The sequence below is a fragment of the Notothenia coriiceps genome, unplaced genomic scaffold, assembly GCF_000735185.1.
Source record: "Notothenia coriiceps isolate Sejong01 unplaced genomic scaffold, NC01 NC01_scaffold00022862, whole genome shotgun sequence".
In the NCBI taxonomy this organism is placed as follows: Eukaryota; Metazoa; Chordata; class Actinopteri; order Perciformes; family Nototheniidae; genus Notothenia; species Notothenia coriiceps.
Window position 1 is genome coordinate 157,102 of NW_011355563.1, and position 27,131 is coordinate 184,232.

The 27,131-nt window shown below is 40.4% G+C and overlaps 2 protein-coding genes across 4 annotated transcripts in view; both read left to right on the plus strand.

Annotated features, from left to right (window-relative positions):
* The first annotated feature begins 802 nt into the window (after positions 1-802).
* ube4b (ubiquitination factor E4B, UFD2 homolog (S. cerevisiae)) lies at positions 803-21,403 on the plus strand. 3 transcript variants are annotated; one of them, XM_010781169.1, is made up of 29 exons: positions 803-1,119; positions 2,282-2,495; positions 3,637-3,772; positions 4,062-4,149; positions 4,880-5,024; positions 5,539-5,764; positions 6,017-6,496; positions 8,173-8,277; positions 9,253-9,391; positions 9,772-9,872; positions 10,061-10,175; positions 10,552-10,635; positions 10,966-11,022; positions 11,546-11,662; positions 11,811-11,909; positions 11,997-12,110; positions 12,606-12,804; positions 13,299-13,437; positions 13,558-13,657; positions 13,867-13,994; positions 14,160-14,258; positions 14,418-14,653; positions 14,777-14,903; positions 15,004-15,148; positions 15,493-15,627; positions 15,794-15,985; positions 18,809-18,983; positions 19,923-20,069; positions 20,288-21,403. In XM_010781169.1, exons 1-29 carry the CDS (start codon positions 1,096-1,098, stop codon positions 20,350-20,352), a joined length of 4,131 nt encoding a protein of 1,376 aa, XP_010779471.1. In that variant the 5' UTR covers positions 803-1,095; the 3' UTR covers positions 20,353-21,403. The 3 variants fall into 3 exon arrangements, with proteins under 3 accessions (XP_010779471.1, XP_010779472.1, XP_010779473.1); XM_010781170.1 differs by lacking the exon at positions 8,173-8,277; XM_010781171.1 differs by lacking the exons at positions 6,017-6,496; positions 8,173-8,277.
* A 1,044-nt stretch (positions 21,404-22,447) lies between these two features.
* kif1b (kinesin family member 1B) overlaps positions 22,448-27,131 on the plus strand; it is a 62,668-nt gene continuing 57,984 nt past the window's right edge. Inside the window, 2 exon segments of the mRNA XM_010781172.1 lie at positions 22,448-22,704; positions 23,874-24,027. Coding sequence (XP_010779474.1) covers positions 23,922-24,027 — 106 coding nt within the window. The 5' untranslated portion in view covers positions 22,448-22,704; positions 23,874-23,921.

Genomic DNA, 27,131 nt, shown 5'->3' on the forward strand with positions numbered 1-27,131 from the left:
TGATATCTCTTATAGATATATTGATTTTATAGAAAGCGATGCATTACTGTAGATTAAGCTACCCAACTGCCGGGTAAATGAGTTCAATTTAGCGTATAACAGCATTAGAATGCAACACACACAGAAGTAACATTAATATTGAAACATCATAATAACACTAACAGTTAACATATTACTGCAGAATACGTTTTTTTCACGTTGGATAATTTAAACAAATGTTGATGATAACACTCACTTTTAATTAAGGTTTTGAGTGCAGGAAAATTACTAATCAGTCATTCTCACAGGGTGGTATTTGTAGTTTTATGTCAGAAAATGATATAATAATAATAATAATAATCCTTATATTTATTATAGCGCTTTATCAACGACTCTCAAAGCACTTTACAAATACACATTACACATAGGCCTACAGATCCTACATACATGTAATGGTCATCTACTCTGAATGCCTTTCCCATCTCCTTCTTAATGACTATTGCTAGCCTGCCATCTGTAGCCTACCTATTGGTGTCTTAACTGGTAGGCTACTAGCCTCCTATCACCAGTAAAGGGTCGTGTAAAACCTCTTTGTAGTGACCTTGTTATGCCCCTTTCATGCACACTGATTTGAACAAATATAGACAGGATGTGCTGTTTATTTTTACAAGTATGGATCTGATTTGCATAGATCAGCTGTCTGACAGTAAATTCCATGTAAATCACGATAATATTCACATATAACAGGTAAAATAACATTTATCTGTGCGACACAGTGAAGCCTTACACCTCCCCCAGTAGTCTCTGGGTCACGTGACATTTGTGTAGAACCAAAATGGCTGCAGCTGTATTTTGACGTATAATAGCTAGCTTATTTTCTTTTTGTTTCATTCTTGGTAGAAAACTAGCAAACGACAGACTTTTTGGAGGAACTGTATATTGCCACCCTCCGTATACTGGTGTCATAGTTTATATCTTGAAGACAATCAAGACTGACACTTATTTGTTGAACTAGTTGGACTATGCATATTCAGTTCTAATACAGGCTAGCTAGCTGGCTCTGGCTGGCACACATCAAAGCAGTTGTAAGTGTAAAAGCTAGCTAACCTAGCTGCGATGGAGGAGTTGAGCGCAGATGAGGTAAGGCGAAAATGGGGATGAAACGCTTAAATTGTGTTGCTAGAATACATGTGAATTATTTTTGCTTACTTTCAAATGAAATGAAAATCCTTTCTTTTATTTGGGCCTCATATGTTCTGCCACTAGCGGATTTGCTACTTGAGCTAGCTCAGAGGCTAGCATAGTCTAACGTTAAACTGAAGAAATGTATCCTCGACAAAATCACACATTTAACCCTTATTCAAATCAAGCATGCAAATGTGCGTGGTACCCAACGTGACCTAAAGGATGGTTATTCAGGAAAGCCGGTAAAATAACAAAATGAACTAACTAAATTCGTTTAGTTTGTATGTGTATGTCACCGTTGTCAGTTACGTTAATTGAATTTAGCCGGAGAAAATGCTAACTAGCTAATGCTAAAAAGGCTGTGTACAAACTGCTCCATGGATTACATTGCTTAACTTGATAACTAATACACGTACATTGAATTATTTTCACTTTGCAGGTTTTTACTTCATGATATAGATTGACAGTCAAGGTTACATTTTGTATTCTGAGTTGATTTGGCATATTTTCCTGCCGTAAGCTAGTTGACAGTTGCTAACGTTGTTTTGCTAACAGCCAAAAAATTAGCCTGCGAGACGACTCAGCATAAAAAAGACACACCGGGCCACCATTGTGCAATCAACTGTTGGCCGGCTGAGAGAAGTGTTGCCATTGAGCTGTTACCTCAAACCTCACACAACATCGTATAAACTGTTAGTTCTTTGTCACATTGTGCCCGTATTTAGCCAACGTTACTCGATCAACTTGCAATACAGCGTGCTGTTGATTTACTAGAGTAATGGTATTGTGCCCTGGTGCTCGATTTTTACTCATCTAATTTTGTTTACAGTGTAGGTTACACTGTATTTATGTATGTTTTTATTCGTTAAGGCTTGAGTTTTAAATGTGTGTATTTTTGTCGGGTGCTAATGACCTAATATGGGTAATAAGCGTAGAAGAATCGCCTTAGATTATTTTTATTTTATCCATACTTATTGTGCCAATTATTTAGATATAAAAAAATATATATAGCTAATAATTGTATGGTTAATATAGCTCTAACGGTCATTTGATTTTATGAAGTGCTGTATAGTAAGCATACAGTAAATATGTTAATTTGCTGGTCTATTTATTCAAGATTCGCAGAAGGAGACTTGCACGACTGGCAGGTGGACAGACGTCACAGCCCAGCACCCCTCTCAGCACACCCCTGACATCCCCACAGAGAGAGACCCCCCCTGGACCCCTCCCTGGACCCTCAGGTGTTGCCCCCCAGCCACCAGCTGCCTCTCAATCATTGGGGCTCAATGTCCACAGTTGTACACCGGTCACATCCCCTATGGGCACCTCTGGTAAGATTTAAATACGATCTATAGGTTTTCAGATGCATGAGTTCATCAAAATGACTGTTTTTAATTCTGGTGAATTAGGATGTTGACAACATTAGGTACAGATCCACACAGCTTTCTCTTATTATCAGCATAGGGTTATTGTTTTAAGCCTATTTTGTGATCATAAGTCTAACTCTGTCATCATACTCATCCAGTGACACATTGTCTCTGAGTTTTTATCTCTGAACATAAACAACCTTGGTTGTTTGAGTTTGAGCACAACACTGAAAGGGTCCTTTATGTATTTGAGACCTTGATATTTGAACAGCAAGAGCCAGTCAGACACTCTGTCCCTGAATGACAAACACAAACTGCAGCAGCTTGATGAGATCAACAGAGTCCCTGTGCGAAACAGAGTAAGAATTGATGCTTATGCAATGCTCTATAAAATTCACCAGTGGGCCTTGTATTGATAGAGTAACAATTTACTGGCATTGTTTGTTGGTTTTGGTGCTTTTCAATTCTGCCTTTTTAATGCTTGAATTGCCAGTACTCATAATTATTTTTAATTGATTAATTTGTTCCTCGCAGATATACAAAGCTTCAGTACATGTTGATGCATCTTCTATGAATATTTTCCTGAAACAGTGTATATGCCATCTATTTGACTTAAGTGTTGGTTCTGATGATTATTGTGCAACCAGGAATGAGTGGGTAATTCCAGCTCTTCTCACACAGTAAGATTCTGCATGTTAATCAGCTTTCTCTCTACCTGCTGTAATCAGGGCTTATGAAGGTATGGCTCACCATGTTGCTCTTAAAAAATGGCAATCTGAGCCTTTGTTATCCAAGTGTGGCCTAAAATAATTTTTTTTAATTTAAACTGGCTGCTTAAAGCATATAAACAAAGTTTATAAATAGTGCAATACATATTGTACCAAAACTAAATCTGAGGAATAGCATTATTTAAATAAAACAAATAGAAGGAAAAATGCCTTGTGTTTCAGAGGAGACCTAGAAGATGAAACTGTCTTTGTGAACCTTATCTCTTCTGATGCATCAATCTGAATTATGAAGGCTTTGGTAGATGGGATTTGAAAACAGCAATGCAAATAAATGGTCAACCTTGAAGGTGCTCAGTTGTATTATTTTGCTTCTGCAGGGGTGGCATATGGAAGTCAGAGCAGTGAGGGTGTGAGCTCCCTCTCCAGCTCCCCTTCCAACAGCCTTGAGACTCAGTCCCAGAGTCTGTCCCGGTCGCAGAGCATGGACATTGACACTGCCTCCTGTGAAAAGAGGTAAGAGTTGTTCGAACGGCACATTGAACTATTAGTTCAAAGACTTTAATAACCCAGATAATTAAAAGGATCAACATGATTTTCCAAAAAAAACCTCTTTGATGATCAATCTCAGGCTTTGTGTTGGAACACATGTATCCTCCAAATAACCACAGACATGCAATAATGATCACAGATTGTTTTGAATAAAGTTGCAACAATATTCAAGAGTGACTTCAACCTTCGGTTACTACAAGTCAGCTTAGTGATGAAGAGACTTTCTAAGCACTTCACCTTTGTCTCCCTCCAGCATGTCCCAGGTGGATGTGGACTCAGGGATCGAGAACATGGAGGTGGAGGACAGCGATCGCAGGGAGAAGAGGAACTTGACTGACAAGGTAAACAGCAGTAGTGAGCATTACTCAACCAAGATGCCCTTTAACCCTGTATTACTTGACTTTGATCATGCCCACATTGAGATCAAGGAAGTCAGTCAAATCATAAAAGGAGTCTTTGGGTATTTACAGAAGTTTATTCCCAGGGACTTTCCATACACGCCATTCTTGGTTTCAATTTCTTTTTATTTCACTTCATTGATAAACAAATGCATATCTTTCTTTTAAAGAGAGATAGTGATCACCAGATAATGAGTATCATGAGATTTAGAGTAATGCTAGTGAAATGGCTCTAGATCAGGGGTGTCAAACTCAATTTCATCGCCGGCCACATTAGCATTATGGTTGCACTCAGAGGGCCGGATGTAACTATATAAATATAAATATATAAAATAATGTATTATATTACATTATTGCCTCTGAATTGGATTATTAACTGATAGGGTAATAACTAACTACAATTTGAAAGCAGAAGTCCAGGGCAAATAATTGCAAGTGTCTTCGGTGCGCATGTCACAAAACGAGATGCATTGTGGGACATGTAGTTTATGGGCAACCTGCTTCTGTAAAGTGGCATGTACCCGTATAATAAACGTATTATATTCTTTACAAGCTCTTGCGGGCCACATAAAATGAAGTCGCGTGCCGGATTTGGCCCCCGAGCCTTGAGTTTGACACCCTTGCTCTAGATTGTGATCCAACCCTTACTGTATCTATCTTTTCTTGACCTCAGGAAACCTCTGCAAACTCGGATGTCTCAGAAGAACAGGCTCTGCAGCTCATTTGTAAGATCCTCCGCGTATCGTGGAAGGAGCAGGACAGAGATGTCATCTTTCTACCTTCACTGGCTGCAGAGTTCCACCAGAACCCTAAAGATGGTATGTCGTTGAGTAACGTCTTAACTCATTATGACAATACAGGCATGCTGTTTCTCTGTTGGGATACCACTTCCCTAGGGTACAATGTGTTGCATATGTACTTACTTGCATAGTAGGTACATCTCAACAGGGTAGTTTGGTCTCAAACACGACTGTTTCACACTTCTTTTTTTCTTCCTCTTCAAAATGTACATCATTCTAGTTTTACACTTGTATAACTAACATTTGTATAATGCAGTGTACCAGAGCAACTGCTACAGATTCATCTTCAGCCATTTTCACAAGTTTGGTGAAGAGGTTATTCTGGCCTTCACTTAGTGTGAGAAGGGTCCACTTTTAGATGACAAGTGTTCAAATTGTTGAACTACACTGCATTTTGCCCTACTTTCCAAAGTGAAGGCTTATGCACTCAAAATTACAGAAAACAAAAACTGAGACACAAATAATAATAATTAAAAACCAAGTCTGATCATCTTAAAAACATGACCGTTCTGTTCTCATCTCTCTCCTGTAGTATACTCTGACTTCAAAGACCTGATTGGCCAGATCCTGATGGAAGTCTTAATGATGTCCTCCCATTCACGCGTCCAAAACCCATTTGCCAGCTTGACCGCCACCTCTCAGCCAATTGCTGCAGCCAAATCCCCCGACCACCGCCTGACGCTGGTGCAGCCCTCCAGCCAAGGTGGCAGCCCGATGGGCCCCAGTGCAGGGTCCTTTGGGGCCAGCTCTCTGTCCAGGCAAGTCCTTTGAGTCCATGTAATGAGCTCTCGCAGTGTAACTCCCAGATACATATCTAGGCTCTGTATCGGTCCCTTACACTAAAGGGGTTCTTTATTGATATGCTATTGGTGTTCCATGATCGGATAACCCATGTGTTTTTTTTCTTATTATTATACACTTACGTATTTTTTGAGCGTTGACTATTTCTAATTCTAAAGACATCATTGTTAGATGAGTTTTGCCAATCTTCGTCTCAATGTTGTCCACAGTCTGTATGGGTGTGGTAGTCCTCACCCGATGGCTTTGGATGCAGCCAATAGGACCTCCCCATCTCTCCCCAGTCCTACTACACCCTCTCTACCTTCCACACCCTCTACCCCACTGTTCATTGTGCCCCCTAGCCCAACCGCTACTACTGCTCTGAGACCATCTCTCAACCCCCCATCTGCCCCCATGCCCATCTCCCAGCGCTATCGGCCTTACTCTGTCACCTCTCCCTGGGGGGCTCCTTCCCCATCTAGCCCTGGTCAAAGAGGATTTACCTTCTCTGGACCCTCTCCTAGCCCCGCTGGACCCTCCGTTCCTCCAAACACCCCAGTTCCTGTTCCACCCACCAGCCCTCAGACCCTCACCCTGAGCTCATCTAGGGCTCACAACCAAGCCTCCTCCACACCCCCTCCCATTGTGCCCCCTTCTCCCAGAACGAATGCCCGACAGTCTGCCTTTGCTTCCAGGATCCCACCATCTAGGTATCTCATCAGTCCTTTGCATGTCAGTGTGCAAACATACTAAAACCATAACTCTTTGTGAACCCTCAGATTTGAAGTTGGCTGTGAACTGAGTCTTTGGCCAGATCCTTTTTGTTGTTTAAATTGCTTCTGCTGCTAAGTTTCATGCAGTTACTTCAAATATACACAAGCTTCATAACAAACAAATGGCTAATATTCAGACTGCTTGTACGAAAGTCAATGAACAACCTGATATTGTATTATATTTATGTTTAAATTCTTAAGTTAAAAGCAAATGGAGGGTTCAAGCTTTGATTAATTATTTTGTATTAGTATTAGGTTGGTTTTGCTTGTTGCTATCCAGCTTTATTTTGAAAAAATCTAACACAGTTTCAGACAAATAACAAGCATAGTTTAACAAACATGTTGTATTTGTCCTACATTGCTTAAAATCGTTTTTCAAATAATTGGCCAATTAGATGCGTCTGACCCCGCTTTGCTTTGGCTTGCTCAAGACAAGTGATGGTGACAGTCAGTTCAGTTATTGGTTTGAAAAAATGTTCTGAAGGGGAGTAAAAAGCTGCAGCCATTAGTAGGGCTGCTCGATTATGGCAAAAATCATAATCACGATTATTTGGTCAATAATTGATATCACGATTATTAAATACGATTATTCATTGACTTTGAAAATATCAATTTATTGAACTCTAAAACAAATACAAATAATAATTTGAACAGTATATTTTTAACTGTTGATTACCCTGAACGTATAATTCAACTGAAAAACCAATACAAAAATAAATGAAATGATACATTTAAATAAATAATATCAAAATAATAAATACCAATAAACAAGATCAACAAATATTTTGGAGCGCACTTCCACAAGCTACTAAACATATATAAATACACTGAACAAAAATATAAATGCAACACTTTTGTTTTTGTATCACACCAGATACTGACTGGTTTTCGGACCCCCCCCAGACCCCCCAATAAAGCAAAACTGCATGTTTCAGAGTGGCCTTTTATTGTGGCCAGCCTAAGGCACACCTGTGCAATAATCATGCTGTCTAATCAGCATCTTGATATGCCACACCTGTGAGGTGGGATGGATTATCTCGGCAAAGGAGAAGTGCTCACTATCACAGATTTTTTCAGATTTGTGAACAATATTTGAGAGAAATGGTTATTTTGTGTATATATAAAAAGTTTTAGATCTTTGAGTTCATCTCATGAAAAATGGGAGCAAAAACAAAAGTGTTGCATTTATATTTTTGTTCAGTGTATGATGAATAAAAATAAATTAGACCAAAAATAAATTAGATCAAATATGTTGCAGTGCACCGTCACAACCTAGCAAAGCAAAATAATAGTTTATTTCGATGATGTTGTTTTCGTAATTGTGGCAAGCCAAAATCGTAATTGCGATTTCAAATAAGATTAATTGCACAGCCCTAGCCATTAGGCATGAATGAATATTTAAAAAGCAGCACGAGAAGTGGTCTTCAAGCAAGCATGCAACCCTCCAGCATCCTTTCCTTGGTGCTCCCTTCTTCCTTGTCATCTTTCAGTGTGTCTTGTTACCATTTCATCCCTGTCTTCATGTTTTTTCACTTCCCTTCTGTTTGCTCATGTTGCACAACATCCTCTTTTCTTCCAACCTTTCACCTTGTGTCTTTCCCCCGTCATGTTAGCCCCTTTTCGGTCCTATTCTCTGCCCTCTCTGACATGTCTCAGGACAGCAGTGATGAAGAATCTCAGGAGGAGGAGGATTTTGCAAGGGTTCAGTTTGGGTCCAGGTACACCACTGCACGGTGTGTGTGTGTGTGTGTGTGTGTGTTTGTGTGTTTGGGCTTGCTCTGTTTGGAGTCCATTGCATTTTGCAGTGGGCCCACGAGGCTTACCACTAACAGCGCACAAACACACCCGGGTAGAGAAATTAAAAATAAATGCTTGTAGGCCATTTTATAAGGAGTGTTCTAACTGTCATCAGAGGTTACACGTTTAATGTCTGTTGACTATAACCTTTAATATATTTGATGGTGGTTAGTATTAAATATGCTTTCTACAGATTTGCAGAAACTCTGCAACCTTGAATATTAAAAATCCTTTATTTCTTAAGACATTCCCTGCCTAAGTGGAACCCATCTATTATGTATAATGGTTGACTTCAATTTTTTAATATGAATGTTTATGAAGTATAGTTTTATTTACAAGATCTTGCCCTTCCGTGATCAAGCATTGAAACTTTCCAATATCATATAACCCTGATAGTACAGCATGCAAACTGTCATGCCTACGGTAGACTTGAATTGTGTTATTAATGTAATGTGTTGACTGTATCATTAGCAGAGAAAGAGGACATTTGTTTTGCCATGTAGTTATTATTTAACAATATAAAGTTTTGATTTCATTTTGAGCTTTGAGAGAAAACTCTAAATGTTTGAAAACAGGTTTTGTGGTAACAACTGACCACTAACAGCATTTTAAACAGTTACATGTGGCGAGCTGAGTCCTATTCCTATCCTATCTGCAAACAGCTCTTGAGTGTTTGACATGGTGATATTCTTTTTCAAGAGCCCATTACTGAGATGCTGCAATGCTGTCCCTAATGCTTTGTAGTTTGCTTCTTTCAGGACCCTTGAGAGTGGGTTTGAGTTTGTTGGCTATACATACATTAAATGTGTTTGCAGCTAACGATGGATCTCTCTGTGCTCTGATGTTTTCTGTTATTTAATCAACCTCTTTGTTTCCTATTTACATTTTGTTTGTAGTCTTGTTTGTGGAGGGGGGATGTCCTGCGATACAGCCAGCGACCGCTTCACCATTGAAACATGTAAAGAGACAGAGATGCTGAACTACCTCATTGAGCGCTTTGACAGCGTTGGAATGGAAGAGAGAAAAGCTCCCAAGGTTAGTGTCTGCCTAGAAGACATAAAAAAAATGTTATTCAGATGATTTACGCTAATGATTGTGTCCCCTATTTCTTTATTGCTAAAGTGGAGAACCCATTAAGAGATTAAACCAAGGCTTTACAATTGTAATGGTCCTTCTTATAGTACCAACTGCAGAGTTCGTTTGAGATTTTCTCCATGTCTAATTTGGTTACAAAATGTCCTGAGGACAGTCTGTACTAGCTGCAGGGCAGATGGTCTGGAAACAAGTGAAGGGTTCTCCTCGTCAAAGAACACTGATTCATCAGAGTCCGGAGAGAGTTTCTGTGAAATCGACGGAGCACATTTTGATAACACCTCTCACCTTTTTCTCTCTTCTCCTACTATTTTCTCTCTCAGATATGCAGCCAACCAAATGCCAGCCAGCTTCTCAGCAACATTCGCTCTCAATGTATTTCCCATGTTGCCCTCGTCCTGCAGGGCACCCTGACACAGCCACGGTAAGAAAGTCAGCAACACACTGACAATCTTTGTCTTTTTTAATAAAATGATCTGTCGTTTTATCTCTGTATGTTCTGTTCCTTTTTCAATTCTAGTCCGAGTCTCCATGGCAACTACTTTATCACCTTGGCTCCAGAAAGCTATTTATTTCTTTTCCGCTCAATGCTTCTCTGTTTTCTTCCTGCAGGAGCCCTCTCCATCAGTCTCTGCTGGTACCTTATCTGCTGTGTCGGAACCTCCCGTACGGCTTTATTCAGGAGCTGGTGCGCATTACTCAGCAGGAGGAAGAGGTGTTCAGTCAGGTGGGAAGCGTGGCCATCCATTTTTCTATACATGCTGATTCAGGCTCACTTTTGCTGAAACTCATTCCTGCATAGTGTGGCAGGAAGACCCCCCCCAAACACACCCATTTTCAATCCTATCAAGTTTTGCAGGGATGACACGTTTTTCATTTCCATTGGGTTTCAGTCTATTACAGTCTATAATTCTAGGGCACACAAAAGTATATTATGCTTCTATCTTAAAAAATGAAAACCACATTTATTATCTTTGAAGCGTTAATGCAAACGCTTGGAGTAAAAAGCCATTGTTAGGCTAAAGGCTGAAACTGTTACCTAGACATGCAATGAAATGTGATATTGCTCTGATGCATGACATCTTTGCCATCTTCTTTTTCAGATCTTTATTCCCATCCTCCGGGGGCTTGCTCTTGCAGTAAAAGAATGTTCCTTTGACAGTGACAACTTTAAATTCCCTCTTATGGTAAGAAAATGTTGTAATGGCCTCAGCCCTAGTGTAGTACCATCCGTACTGGTATACACGATAATAAAGTACTGTAATGTCTTTTGGGCCCTCTGTTCATTTGGTTTGTTTAATAGTTAGTTAACTCTAAATACTTCTGTTTGTGTTAGACAAAGTTGTTGCAACGAGCTTATTACGACTGTAACAAGTAAACCCTATCTTGACCAATAAACTAATCTCCGATTATGATTGTTAATTTGACTGAAGTTTGTAGGTCATGCCAAATAACCTGATTCACCTGTAAAACGAACGAGAGTCGAGCATTGTTTCAGTTTTGTTTTGTTTTTGCAGGCATTAGCTGAGCTTTGTGAAATCAAGCTCGGAAAGACTCACCCAGTCTGCAGTTTGGTAAGTCTACCTTTGGCTATTTATTTCCAAATCAAGTACCAAAAAAACTTAATGTACTTATTTCTATCAAGTATTTGCTAGTCTGGCTAGTGTCTCTGTTGTTTATATATTCATCATACCAGCATTGACGTCAGCACAGAAGAATGTCCTCTGCTTATTTTATTCATGACACTAAGTCGTCTTTACGCTTCACAGAAGAATGGAAAGGCGAAATTCCCCTGTGAAAAGAAAAGGACTGAGTCTATATTTAGTGCCAACAACTTCTGAAATCAGAGTTCTTTGAGTTCACATTTAGTTCTATAGGATGCTTATCTATGTTAGTTTATTATTTAATCAATACCAAAAGTGCCATTGTGTCAGTAAATATTTGATTCGTTTTAGCTCATTATCTTCCGCTGTTATTGACTGGCACATACTGGCTTTCACTGCAATTTACCCGTTGGGTGATTTGTTCAACATAACAAAGAAACAATCCTGCTGTTTGACCCTATGTAAAATGAGTCTGTGTTGGTATTCTGTGCAGGCTACGTCTTTGCCTCTGTGGTGTCCCAAACCTCTGAGCCCTGGTTGTGGCCGAGAGATCCAGAGACTGTCCTACGTGGGAGCCTTCTTCAGCCTCTCTGTGTTTGCTGAGGATGATGTGAGTAGTCTAATCAATTCAATCCAATTATCAACAAACCTGAGTAGCATTTAGATTGTAGCCGATTTGAATACTGAACAGCTGAATCCTCTAAGAAAAGAGAACAGAGACAAGTTGCTAAATGTAAAGACGCTTTGTTATCCTTTAGACGAAAGTAGGAGACAAGTATTTCTCTGGCCCTGCCATCACCATAGAGAACACACGAGTGGTCAGTCAGTCCCTGCAGCACTACCTGGAGTCAGCAAGGGTGAGTCTCAGCTTCATAATGTATTACTTTAATTGCTTATCTTTGTATAAAGAATAATTTGTTAAAGTTATTTTTAATGTTTTTCAGGGTGACTTGTTCAAAATTCTCCATAACATCCTACTAAATGGGGAAACTCGCGAGTCAGCTCTTAATTACATGTCAGCTCTAGTCAACTACAATGTGAAGAAAGCCCAGATGCAGGTATTTTGCAAAAGTACTTCATATTCACATCCAACAGATTCCACATCCAACATAACTATTAAAAACGTCATCTTGTTAAACAGTTCAGTTATAATGTTTACATAAGTCTTGTTTAGTGTTTTTTGCCGTAAGTTTATAATTTAAGTAAATGGAAATAAAGTATATCAGGTTATGTGATGATGAAGAAGTTCTGTATGCTAAACTGCAATATCAACCTTTTCTACACGCAGTACAAGTATAGGCTTTATACTGATGCTTCGTGTTATTGCATTATCCCCTTTGCTGCTGTAACAATGCACATGTCCCTGCAGTGGGACTAATAAAGGATTATCCTTTTTTATCTAATGTCCCCTCATTGTGTCATCGGGACTTATGTACTTTACAGTAAACATCCCTCTTCATGTATGTTTCTTGATTGTTCTCATATTCAGTGTTTATGTACATCCTCTGAACATGGATTTTCACTTGTTCTAAAATCTCCCTCTTTTCTCCCAGACCGATGATAAGCTTGTGTCGACAGACGGCTTCATGCTCAACTTCTTATGGGTGCTGCAGCAGCTCAGCATGAAAATAAAGCTGGAGACCGTGGACCCTTACTACATTTTCCACCCCCGGTGTCGGCTTGTCGTCAGCCTAGAGGAGACGCGTGTGAAAGCCACCATGGAGGAGCTCAAGAGCTGGCTGACTGACATGCGTGAGTTGACATAAATAAATAAAAAACAGCTTTATCATTTGGACAGTTTTTATTTTACAAAAACAAAAAGTGGACTCTCGTTCATGGATTGCTGCCATTATCAGAAATCTGTGAAATACCCATAGGAGTCGTTTTTAGACGCAGTATGTTTTAAGAGTGATTCATCAACCTGCTATATGGGTGATTTCTATGCATCTTTTTTGATCCAGTTAATTTTGGATGAATCATCATTGTGCGACTGCCTCCGCATTTCTTCTGCCTCTGCTTAACCAAATAAGGCAGAGGCAGGTCGTCTACAAAAAATGTGCACCTACACATGCTGCACTGTATACAATTCATGTCCTACATAATGGTGACCTAATTTGGCTTTATTTTTGGAAGCATTAAAGCTGATATATGTAACTATAATTAAACTTGTGCTTGTTCTCACTGATGATGGTATGCGTTTCCATATTGAAAATAATTATTCTATTTTTTTTTCTTCTCGTGGACAGAGGATGACCCAAGCAAGTTCTCAGAACCCAAGTTCCCCACAGAGTGCTTCTTCTTGACGCTTCACGCCCACCATCTGTCCATCCTGCCTGGCTGCAGGCGTTACATCCGCAGGTTGCGGGCTATCCGAGAACTGAACAGGTATTAATTAATACTTTTTTTTAGTGACCATGCACATTTTTGAACATCTCTATGAAAGTATACACACAAATAAAGCATGCTCCTTCCACGGGTGTTTAATGGTGTTTTCCCCCATGACAGGACTGTAGAGGAGCTGAAGAACAGTGAGAGCCAATGGAAAGATTCTCCTCTAGCTAGTCGGCACAGAGAGATGCTCAAGAGATGCAAAACCCAGCTCAAGGTTTGTCCTAGTAGATTAATTCATTGTCTTTTCTTGATTAATTAAACCTTTAGCACTGATTTTTAAAGGTACAAACCTCAAAATATTAAGCTCTCGGTCTACTGCATTCGAGGATCCTGCGCTATCCCTAAATGCTGAAACATGCACATCTGTCACAGAACATATTTTCAGAGATGTGATCTTTATCATGTGTGACTTTGTGCTGTCAGAAACTGGTGCGAGCCAAAGCTTGTGCTGACGTGGGCCTTCTGGATGAGAACCTGCTCCGCAGATGTCTGCAGTTCTACAGCACAGTCATCCAGCTCATTCTGCGCATGGTGGACCCCGCCTACCCCAAGTGAGTCTCCCTGCCACTCACACACTGTTGTGATATTAAGTAAAAGGAACAGATGTGGCATCACACAAAGCATTTTTTGTGCTAGATGTTATGCTGTGTTTAACTTGAATGTGTATCATGAATAGAAATCTAAGTACCATGTTTGTTTCTTCATTCCTTACACAGCATTAACCTGCCACTGCACCCGGAGATTCCTAAAAGCTTTGCTGCTCTGCCTGAGTTCTACATTGAAGATGTGGCAGAGTTTCTGCTTTTTGTTGTGCAGTAAGTTTATAGTTCAGTCTTAACCACTCGCCTCATTCTTCAACCATGTTTAAACAAATCACATATTGTTTCGGGGAGTAGATGTTATAAGACCATATAATAATGAAAAAAAAAAGCAAGACTGATGCATAACCTCCTCCACCTCCTCCCATCATCCAGGTATTCCCCCCAGGTTTTATATGAGCCCTGTGTGCAGGACATAGTCACCTTCTTGGTGGTGTTCATCTGCAGTCAGAACTACATCAGGAACCCTTACCTTATCGCCAAGTTGGTGGAGGTGCTGTTCGTCACCAACCCTGCCGTACAGCCTCGTACTCAGCGCTTCTCTGAAATGATGGAGAACCACCCGTTGTCTATCAAGCAGCTGGTTCCCGCCCTCATGAAGTTCTACACTGGTGAGTTTCATGGAAACCGTAATTCGAAGCTGTTGTTGTAGAAAATTAAATATAGTGTAGATATACAGCTCTACAGCCTTGATCCTTTCATTTTTTCCTAAAAAAAAACTCTCCTCTTGTCAGATGTTGAGCACACCGGAGCCACCAGCGAGTTCTATGATAAGTTCACTATACGGTACCATATAAGCACTATCTTCAAGAGTCTGTGGCAGAACCTTGCCCACCATGGCACCTTCATGGAGGAGTTCAAGTGAGACCCCTTTGCATAGTTTGTGTCATGTAAAAGACAGAAGGCACAGTTTAGGTTTGATTCAGTGGTTGTCTAACATCTTTAATTTACTCCCCTCCAGCTCTGGCAAGCAGTTTGTGCGCTACATCAACATGCTGATTAATGACACCACCTTCTTGTTAGACGAGAGCCTTGAGTCCCTGAAGCGTATCCACGAAGTTCAAGAAGAAATGAAAAATAAGGAGCAGTGGGACCAGCTGCCTAGGGTTAGTGCTCAGCCTAATTATGATAATACAGCTTTCCTGATGATAAACTTTATCACCTATATATGCAATTATATAATTACCTACATACAAAACAATGCTGCAAAAGTTAGTTATTGGAATTTAAGGCACTAAAATAATAAAAATAATGATGAAAATAATAATAATTAATATTTAAAATGCATAAACAAAGGATGGAAAATAGCTAGACATAACTAGACATTCGGAGTACATTCATTTATTTTGTCATCTGTTAGACTAGTTTATGTAATTTATAAAATTGCTGTTCCCCCTAAAATAATCATGCAAAAGCATTGTTGACTTTCACCTTCTGTTTAAACTTTCAGGAGCAGCAGCAGAGCCGGCAGTCCCAGCTGACTCAGGATGAGCGTGTGTCTCGCTCCTACCTGGCCCTCGCCACAGAGACGGTTGAAATGTTCCACATCCTCACCAAGCAGGTCCAGAAGCCTTTCCTCAGGCCTGTGAGTGTTGCTGCCCCCACTGGACATTTAAAAAAACTCACTTTGTATTGTCCCAATGTATTATCAATTAAAGAATAACCATTACTGTAAATGCAACATAGTCAGTCTACATTAGCCACTCTGAGCACAACAAGCTTTACTAACATTACTTTTTTTTTCTTGACAGGAGCTGGGGCCTCGTTTAGCCGCCATGCTAAACTTCAACCTCCAGCAGCTCTGCGGGCCCAAGTGTCGGGACCTGAAAGTAGAAAACCCAGAGAAGTATGGCTTTGAGCCCAAGAAGCTCTTAGACCAGCTGACTGACATCTACCTGCAGCTAGACTGTGCACGCTTTGCTAAAGCCATTGCAGATGACCAGGTTTGTACTAAAGTTTATAGAAGATACTGTAATTTCATTTGTTGTTGACTTTAATGAGAAAACACAAGTGAGAGGTTGTTATAATGTCCATTGGGAAAGGCTACAGGAAGTTATGCTACATCGTCACAAGCATGGCCGTATTGCCTTGAGGACATCGGCATGAATTACTCTATTGTACTTAATAAATGATATCTCGTGCTTCAACCATTTTTCATCAATACCCACTTCGCCCCAGATAATGCAAGCAGGAAGCAGTCGCAGACCAAATACTGTAGATTAGATTTCAAAAGCCGTGAGGGCAGTCACTGTAACATGTACAGTGGGGCAAAAAGGTATTTAGTCAGCCACCAATTGTGCAAGTTCTCCCACTTTAAAAGATGAGAGGCCTGTAATTTTCATCCTAGGTATACCTCAACTATGAGAGACAAAATGAGAAGAAAAAAAATCCAGAAAATCACATGGTTTCATTTTTAAAGAATTTATTTGCAAGTTATGGTTATTAATAAATTAATTACCGTCATTTTTCGGGACTATAAAGGCGCACCTGATATAAGCCGCAGCAGCTAAATTGACATGATGCTGTACATAGTATAGTAGCCGCACTGGAACTATAAGCCGCAGGTGTTTTAAATGTTTAATTAACCATAATACCCTCGTGCACGAGGGGCATAGGTCGGGAAACGAGAGGGCTGTTGAGGAAGCTCCATTTATTAACATTTCAACAAACAAGTTTGCCATATTCGCATAAAGTATCACAAGTGTTACCTAGCTGCCAATAGTAGCTACAGAACATGTACTGTGCTGTGTAAACTGTACAGTATCACATAGCGTTCAGACAACAAAACTTTTCAACTTTCAAACTTAACGGTGCGCTCCCAGCGGCACGTAACCGGCCAGTGTCTTAGCAGGCAGTGGTTTTCAACAGTGAGTGCGGCGGGACAAACTGTCTCGGCTCTCGTAATGTCTGTCTTCTTGCTCCTCGTTTCTGCTCTCCCTACCCACTCTCGGTTCCAATTTTTACTTTTGCGCGCTCCTTGTCTCACTCTTTCCCGGGCCTCCAGCTTTCGCTGAGCCGCCGCTTAAAGTTGGGGCGTCTGCGCGGACGGCCCATAGAGCCCATAGAGTTTAAGGTGGTGGACTGTAACCTGTAAATCCATAGATTGAGGAGGTCCCATAAGTGGCTGTTTAGCTGTAAAAATCCCATAGATTAGCCCGCACAGTTAGGTATATNTTCTTTGCCCGGGCGGTGTGTTTGGGATCATTGTCATGCTGAAAGACCCAGCCACGTTTCATCTTCAATGGGGCGGCTGTGACTCAGTGGATAGAGTGCTAGACTTCAAATCAGGTGGTAGCAAGTTTGAGTCCCACTGCAGTCAGCATGTCGTTGTGTCCCTGGGCAAGACACTTCACCCCAAATTGCTCCTGTGGGGATTGTCCACAGTACTGAATGTATGTAAGTCGCTTTGGATAAAAGCGTCGAACAAACAACATGTAATGTAATGTAATGCCCTTGCTGATGGAAGGAGGTTGTCACTCAAAATCTCACGATACATGGCCCCATTCATTCTTTCCTTTTACACGGATCAGTCGTCCTGGTCCCTTTGCAGAAAAACAGCCCAAAGCATGATGTTTCCACCCCCATGTTTCACAGTAGGTATGGTGTTCTTTGGATGCAACTCAGCATTCTTTCTCCTCCAAACACGTCTAGTTGAGTTTTTACCAAAAAGTTCTATTTTGGTTTCATCTGACCATATGACATTCTCCCAATCCTCTTCTGGATCATCTCTCTAGCAAACTTCAGACGGGCCTGGACATGTACTGGCTTAAGCAGGGGGACACGTCTGGCACTGCAGGATTTGAGTCCCTGGCGGCGTAGTGTGTTACTTTGTTACTTTGGTCCCAACTCTCTGCAGGTCATTGACTAGGTCCCCCCGTGTGGTTCTGGGATTTTTGCTCACCGTTCTTGTGATCATTTTGACCCCACGGGGTGAGATCTTGCGTGGAGCCCCAAATCGAGGGAGATTATCAGTGGTCTTGTATGTCTTCCATTTTCTAATAATTGCTCCCACAGTTGATTTCTTCACACCAAGCTGCTTACCTATTGCAGATTCAGTCTTCCCAGCCTGGTGCAGGTCTACAATTTTGTTTCTGGTGTCCTTTGACAGCTCTTTGGTCTTGGCCATAGTGGAGTTTGGAGTGTGACTGTTTGAGGTTGTGGACAGGTGTCTTTTATACTGATAACAACTTCAAACAGGTGCCATTAATACAGTTAACAAGTGGAGGACAGAGGAGGCTCTTAAAGAAGAAGTTACAGGTCTGTGAGAGCCAGAAATCTTGTTTGTTTGTAGGTGACCAAATAATTATTTTCCACCATAATTTGCAAATAAATTCTTTAAAAATCAGACAATGTGATTTTCTGGATTTTTTGTTTTTCTCATTTTGTCTCTCATAGTTGAGGTATACCTAGGATGAAAATTACAGGCCTCATCTTTTTAAGTGGGAGAACTTGCACAATTGGTGGCTGACTAAATACTTTTTTGCCCCACTGTATATGTTGCACTGGGTTGGCGTGATGATGTAGCATTTTCTACTTACATTTATTGTGTTTGCTACTTCTTACTAACCTTAATACAAGGACATTTTTTTTTCCAGTTTTAAATAGTTTTGGCCTTCCTGCCTCATGTGTAATTGATTAAAAATAATATGTTAGGGTAATTTGTAAAGTCAATAAAACACAGTAAAGACACGAGATACTGACCTCACATTAGAGAGGCTTTCCTGCAGCTGCGCTTTAATCATTTTCCCCTCTTCTTTTATCTGTAGCGGTCGTACAGCCGTGAGCTCTTTGAAGAGGTCATCTCGAAGATGAGGAAGGCTGGTATTAAGTCTTCTATTGCCATTGAAAAATTCAAGCTGCTATCGGACAAGGTGGAGGAAATAGTCGCCAAGAACTCCCAATCCGAAATGGACTACAGCGACGCACCTGACGAGTTCAAAGGTGTGTGTCTGTGTGTGTGTGTCTGGAAAAAATGTCACTTGGTCAGCAATCTTGTCTGACCTAAGGTCAGTTGGTGCAGACAGACAAGATCTTCAGAAGCCTCTGTTGCTGTTGAATTCCAGACATTAGTGGGGGCTTTTGCAGCTCATAGAGGTCATATAGTGAGCTTAGAGCGAGGCTATCCTGTAACCACAGACTTAATATAATCTAGATCAAGAACGTGGCCCACATACCACCTTTGATTCGCAGATATGCCAGCCAGCCCACCACAGGTTGCGGGAGTGTGCCGTACGGGAGGCTTGCGTATCGCCTTTCTCTGCGGTTAAAATCTCCCACGCCAGGTTTTATTTTTGTAACACACAAGTCCTACTGTAAAATCCATGTGACATTGCTATAAAGGGCACACTTTTGACGGCCCTCATTGAGAATTTATTGGATATTTATTTTACAGTTGTTTATGATGGCTGTACAAATAGTGTTTCCTATAAAACCTTTTTTTTTACTCAGCTGTGCTTCGACGTGTCACCAACGTTTGGTGATGACTCGCCTTACAGCTTGATCATATTTAATGTGGTTTATTTTTGTTTTATTTCAAAACATTAAAACATCATAGGAATCATAAAATAATACATGTCAACAAAAGCCACGTGTTAAGTGCTAAAAACACAATAAAAACACAATAAATAAATAAAACCAGAGGGTAGAATAAATAGTAACCTCTGCTCACATATATGCACAACATTTGAATATGAAGATTCATTCGGCTATGATGTTTGTCAAGCCTCTTGTATAGCCTCTTGTATGACAATAGCACTTAGCGTGCTGATTCTGGGAAAACTTTAACTCCCAAGATATCTAGTTGAAGCTTATTTCTTATCATTGCAAAAGTGATATGTTCTTAATCATTTTATAAATGTATGCTTGACCTTGTTGAAACAGACCCTCTGATGGACACACTGATGACTGACCCTGTGATATTGCCTTCGGGAAACATCATGGACCGATCCATCATCCTGCGCCACCTGCTCAACTCCCCCACTGATCCCTTCAACAGGCAGCCTCTCACAGAGAGCATGCTGGAGTCAGGTAACCCACCATGATGCTGTTCAACAGTTATTACATTAAGTTGTGTTCAAGGAAGGCAAGAGCATAAGTCTTTCTTACTAGGTACAGTCAATAGGTTATTTTGTTTTAGATTTAAGGCAAGTGATTTCAGGATACCTTAATGTTAAATGAAATGACAGCCTACTACATTCAAATGTTAGTTTCTTATACATTCCTCACAATGTTTTGTATTTCTACAGTCCCTGAGCTGAAGGAGAGGATCCACACCTGGATGAGAGAGAAACAGGGCGGAAGGACTGTCTGAGAACACCTATGCCTGGCCTGTTAACCATCATTAAAAGAGCTGTCCATCGACTGAATTCAGTGTCACGACTACAAAAAAACCATTTGAATGGAGAAAAAAAAGAGCTGATTTGATTTTATTCGCATTTATCCTTTTTTGTCTCAAACCATTATCATGGCTCTAAAAACTAAATATAATAAAGTTAAGACTTTTAAGTTTTTTTTTTCTCATGAGTTTGTGTATATATATATCAAAAATATATACATATATTTAACAAAAGTTAGTTAATGCATTATAGTGCTGCAAGATTAAGTTTCCAACACCAACGGGTTTACCAGCAAGGTGCATAGAGTCCATTCATTGATCATTTTCCTTTAAGGTTCTCATTTTGTTTTGTACTACTCTGTATGTTGGCTTTATTAAAGACTTGTGGTTTTAGGGAGAGGGGAGAGGGGAGGGCAATACATGTGGGAGATTGTGGGTGGGTTCTGATAAAATTGCTATTTCCGAGTTTTCATTATCAAGACTGTGACGATGATAAACTTGAGTCCACATAATGTTTGCTGATGTTCCAGAGCTATGTGCTTGTAGTTCAGAACTGGGAATATCCATTAAGGATGTAGTTTAACGCAAACTAATCCTAAATGTCAGCTTCTTTTTGAGTACAGTAGGAAGATAAGCAGTGGTTCACGAAATACTGTATGTTCAGTCTTTCCTTTTTAGTCACATTTCCCCTGCTGACTTCAATAGACTGAAATTACTTCTGTGTGCATGGCCTCAAGTCCCGACCTCCTAAGCGCCTCATGGACAAATAACCCTCTTTTAGGCGACCTGGAAAGAACGTGAGAGAATGTAGCATGACCACCAGAAACACCATTGTAGGAGCACACCATTAAACGTCTGCTCTTCAGAACCACTGACCTCCCCCGTCAAGATGGTCTCGTTTTAATGGCACTGTACGTAACATGACCGTACTGACCTTAACTGTACAGGAAAAGATTTCCTTTAACCACAGACTTGTTTTGGAAGCTAGAATTTTGAACTGAAATAAATGATGATGCACATTATTTTACAACTGGTCACTCTTTTATCTACGGATTGATATTGTAGTGGTTATGATTTGTCTTTTTCTCTGAGCAAAGCTTTTTTGGTTTACTTTATTTAACCTTATGAAGGGATGGACTCTGCATCAGAATATCAGAGATTATTCAAAGTCTTTATCTTATATCTCTAATAAATGTTTATGTAAAAAAGCATGCAGCAATCCAGGTGAATTTGACAAGTACAATAAATATCAAAATGATCAATAGTCACCCAAAGTCAAATGGCAAAACAAGAGAACATTTCCAGTTAAGATTAGATGGTTAATTTACAATCCTCCTGTTAAAGATGATTTTGTATAACATAAAAAAACAATGCATCACAATTCCTGGCAGCACAAAAGCTGCTTTTGCAAATGCGGTTTCCCAAATGCACAAGCTTAGTCATTCTTCTACTGTAATTTTTATAAAGTAATGAATCAAACGTGGCAACTATCCCAATGTATTTGATTGGAAAGTTTTAAATATTGTGTTTAAGGGAAAACAGGAGCAAGGCTTTAGGCTTTTGTATTTGTTGCACAACATGAAAAACCTTACTGCAAGAAAAGTATGTATTACCTAAATTAAATGAATTGCGTCCAACAGAAAACGGAGCAGAAATAGGTTTGTTCTTTGTATTTTTATATTTAGTAGCCTATACCTATGAAAGCATGTGTGGCACTGGCACTTAAGTGGTCAAATATATATGCTAAAATGTAGAATAGGTAGATGTTAATGAATTGGCAAAACCATTTATTTATCTAAGCAATGCTCGCAAGGCGGCGCTCTTCGCGGTGACCCCGGTGTTGCGGTGACAGCGGTGCGGGGAGCGGTGGGCAGAAATCCTGCAGTGTGGCGTCACGACAGGAAAAAAAGAAGAAACCCCGCCCACCCCCTTTCCGATTCCGAGCCTCGTCATTGGCTCTACGATACATTAGTCACCGTTGTCTCTTCTTTCATTGGCCTGTCCGGCTGTCAGTCAGCGTGGCCGAGAGGGAGTTGACGTAATCTCTCCAGTAAATCAAGGCAACCCATCAATTCTTCTTTTCGCCTCTGTTCAGATCAGACGTCCGCCTTTCAATCTCTACTGGAAAATAAACTCGTCAAGGGGTCGCCGGCAGCAGTCCATCCGGCGGAGGATACCGCTATAATGGGTGATTTCCACCTGAGTGGACTTTACAACAGTTTTCGCGCTTGCGGATTTTGATAGAAAACAACACAGCTTGAAACGCCCGCTAGCTAGCGTTAGTTCTCGCCGCTGTCCTGTGGTGTTATCTTGGTGAAGTCTTCAAACGTGAGTCAAAACGATGGATTAATATATGTATTTATATTTTGTAACGTTTGTAGTGCATGAGGTTGTTATAACAATATTATTTGTGCAGTTGTCGGTGGCTGGTGAGCAGTTTTAGCTAACGTTACTGTCACGTTAGTGTATTTGCACCGATAGCTTCATAGTCCTGTTTCCGATAAACGTTTTACATTCATACATCATTTGCAAATCGTATACTATTACTTATTTACGATCATAGTATTTGCCTTTGGTTGGATACTTATATCCTTTGTACAAACACCGGAGGTTACTTCTGTCTCGGCCATAAACAGAACGCAAAGTCATTAACATTTCATGTTTCAACCCTCGCTTGCAGTTACTATACATAATAGTTGCCGTTTAAAGCATTGCACCCACTGTTAACATCGTCAAACATGAATATTGTGTCGAGTCTGTGCTGCTTAAATAAGCATGCAACTCCTCCCTGCACTATTCCACAACATACAGCCGCCGTGGATTAGCCTACTTCCTAACATCGGTGAATTTAATTAGAAAAAGGAGGAAATGTAAGCTGTTTGCCTGCACACAATGAACCCAGTTGGATGGAGCAGGCAGGCCCGGCTCACTGCCTGACTGTAGCTCACACAAAATCGGGTAGATAGAATTTCATGGGCGTATGCTTTTTAGCAAGTATGGCTGACTGCAAGGACATGAAAAAAACATTGGCAAATGTAGCCACTGGCCACGGGATGTAAGGCTTCAGTAGACTGTCAACCCATTGGAAAGTTGTCTTTAGAAAAAAAAACATTATTATGAGTATGCATATCAATTATCACATGCATTATTCATATCTTGTATTTGTCAATAACCGTATTTTGCATATGCTTTGCAATATATATATAAAATGCATTGCCCTATGTATCCTTATTTTAGATGTTAAATGTATAATTTGCTGCTGTTTACAAAATATTAAAGCCCTTCAGTGGTTTGGAGCGGCCGTATTTGTTGTATGCTGTTATGAATGGAAATGTGCAGGGGTGGACTTTCATTGTGTTTGATATACATCATGTGATAATGGGTATTGCATTTTCTCAGTGTATCTTTCCTTAAACACAGTCTTGCTTCGTTTATTAAAAAACAGATATTCTCTTTGTAAATTGGACGCAAACATCTCTTTTCTGTCTTTATTTCAGGAGAGATACCAAAGGAATCTTACTTGTGGTCGTTTCTAAACCACAAAGATGTCGGGGGCATCTGTAAAAGTTGCGGTTCGAGTTCGGCCCTTCAACTCCAGGGAGACGGGCAAGGACTCCAAATGCATCATTCACATGCAAGGCAACACTACAAGTAAGTCTACTGGCGTGCACACAACCAAACAATATGTCTTGAATGTATGCAGGCCTGTCTGCTGAGGGTCGTTTGGTATACCACACATGCACCCACGTGGTCTTCCTTCAGGCCTCTTAGCGGGGGACAGCAGAATGAGCAAACTGAATAGTGGACGGTTGGGGACAAACAGCCTGAAAGGGAATAAAAGGCCTACCGAGGGAAATTCCTCCTCCTCTGAAGGGGGCTGCATGCCTTAGGAGTCTCAGTGTGTGAGAAACGCTGAGTTGCTCAATACTGAGAGACCCAGGGGTCGCCTCCCAGCCTGTCCCACTAATACCTTCAATTCATCAAGGCTTTATCCCACAGTTCATGTTTTAGAATGGATTTGTCTGTTACTTTGTAGTTTATGATTGTCTTATCTCCCAGTCAGTGTATACAAGCGGCTGTAAAGTACTTGTAGAGTTGTGTCAAGTGTTATGGCCATAATTATTATTTATGTTGTGTGCAGCTTTTTATTTTGCTGTACATTTCACACAAAAACAAATGGCGGGGTTACATTTATTGGCCTGCTGAAATTAAGGAAAATATGACTCAACTTCTCATATGTTTTGTCGTATATTTGTGTCACCTTGAAAACACATTATTGCAATCAGTAAATAAGATGGATGAGTCATAAATCAACCAGATTTGTTTCTGAAGCGTTATTTTTAAATCGAGGCCCAGAGGCTTAATGCGTCAGTCATTCGTGAATAGAAAGATAGATGTACTCGAATGAAGTATACACTCAAATCCAATTGTATGTATTAATGTGTACTTGCAGTGCAGAAAGAGAAGACTTGAATGTGGGTTGTAGTCTTGTGATCAACCTGCCTACTTGTGACTTTGAGTCATCATGTACTGTGAAGTGCGAGCTGCCTCCTTGCTCCATGGTTGTGCTGTATTTCCAATTCCAGCTGACAGATGAGTACAATCTCCCCGACAGTAGCATGGAAACATTTTAAAACCAGTAACTAGACAGCATGTGACGGCAGAAACCTGTTCTTCCAGCTCTCTTATTTGCCTCGACTTTTGTCTGTCAGTCTTACCGGGCTCATTACACTAAGCCTTTATGAATCTTCCATAAGATCAAGTGTCCCTACTAGCTATGGCTCACATGCCCCTTATCTCTCAAACTGTACCAAAGAGAAGCTTTGTGTCAAATCCCCAGTCCTTTTACTCCATATCCTTGGGTTTTCATTATGCCAAAGTCACTAGGAAGTGCTGAAGGGTGACTCGTGGTTTTGAGCAGAACTGCAGTAGAATATGCAGCTTTTTCGGGCTTAGTGAGTGAGTGAGTGTGTGTGTGAGTGAGGGAGAGGAAGAGGTTGCAGCACTGCTTACTCTACCTCTATCACATGGGCAGATTGCAGAGCAGAAAGGGAGGCTGGCAGGCGGCCATACTCTCCCTTCACCAGGACTTCATTGCAGATGGTATGCTGAGAATACTGTCCTATTGAGATGCTGAGAGGTTGAATGGTACCTTGTGGCTCCAACATGCTCATGTTCATACATGCAGATGAGACTTTGTGATACGAAGTGAGAAAATGTGACCTTTCTGTAGTTGTGATTCTGCATTTTTTTAATATATCAGAGTCCACCGAAGCCAACGTACATTTCTTATTATAAACTATGCATCAGTAGATTGTTTGCAAGGGGCTCAATGTTTCTATAATGTGTTAATTTGTTGGCACACCCGTTATGACTTTTTATGGCTAGATTACGTCATGGTTTAATTTGAACAACATTTCTCAATAATTGTGCATGAGTATGTTTCTTTGACTTTGGCAAGTTTGTGTTTTCCTTTATTACTGGTTTTCAAAACAGATGGACTTTTGCCCCATATAAGGCAGTGTATATACAGCTCTGGAAACATTTAAGAGACCACTGCAGCATTATCAGTTTCTCCGGTTTGACTATTTATAGGTATGTTTGATTTAAAGGAAATGTTTTTATTTTATTCTATAAACTACTGACAACATTTCTCTGTGTTGGAATTCAACAGACACTGGAATGGAATGGCTGGCGTACATGCAGAGATTGAGATTTAAGATACATTTGGAGTGGTCTCTTTATTTGTCCAGAGCTGTATAACTTATCAACACGTTTTTTTGTACTCAACAAAAAACCCATTTTAAGTATCAAATACTCTCCAATGAAAGGTGAAATATCCATTGTTGTCATTAACTTTATCTTTGCTCCGCTAAAATTCATTCTTTTAATTTCAATGTTTTATACATTATGCTGCTTTAATCTGAATCAATGGTGCCATTGTTTTTAGCACAACACAGTGTATACATTACCTGTGATGGTTTTTATTATTTTATGCCCTCTGATTGGCTAAAATGTGAATGAGACTGAGAGCTGGGATGTGTTATGGAGTTGCTTGGTCAGCCTGCAGGTGTTTGCAGATGTGTGTATGAGGCCATGACACACCCCTTATTGTTGCGACTCACTCAAGGGCAAATGTTGGTGCGTGTGTGTCAACAGAGGCACAGAGAAAGAGAGGGCCTGGGGGCAATGGCAGGATGTGTTTTCTCTCTCTTCCTCTCTGTTCACCATGCACGGAGGGTCGTCTGGGATAGTGTGCAGGCAGAGGGGCAGCAAATTGATTATCCAGTGTGCATGAAATGTGTCCAAGGCCTCTGCAGGCAGGTTTGAAACAAGTAAAGGCCTCTTTCACTAGAAGCTCTTAAACATACCAGAGCTAATGTAATTATAAATGGGTGACGTGATGGGCTGTTGCGTTAGTTACTGTTGGTGCTCCGAATGTTGAATAACGGCAGGACACCCAAAGCCTGCCTTCGGCCAGTGTTATGTAACCAATGTGTTGTGTTGCCCCTCAGCCAATGAGCAGCATGAATGTATGGCCAAAGAAGGGCGATAGGTCTCGTACAGTGCGAAGAGAAGCAGATCCCCTGATATGTTAGACCACTACATTGACTTTATTGGAACAAACCTGCGTTCAGATGCATTATCATCCACATTATCAGTTGTATTTACAGAATGGGAGATAAATGCTTTATTAATAGATACCAACCCAGCCTATACCCATGTTTTCCAGAACTGGTTGAATGGTGCACGAT

Bases quoted from the DNA above. Each gene is read 5' to 3' on its own strand.
- ube4b (XM_010781169.1), top strand. From the start codon at position 1,096: ATGGAGGAGTTGAGCGCAGATGAG. The intron at 2,496-3,636 runs GTAAGATTTAAA...TTGCTTCTGCAG, and splicing joins ATCCCCTATGGGCACCTCTG to GGGTGGCATATGGAAGTCAG. The intron at 5,765-6,016 runs GCAAGTCCTTTG...TGTTGTCCACAG, and splicing joins GGGGCCAGCTCTCTGTCCAG to TCTGTATGGGTGTGGTAGTC.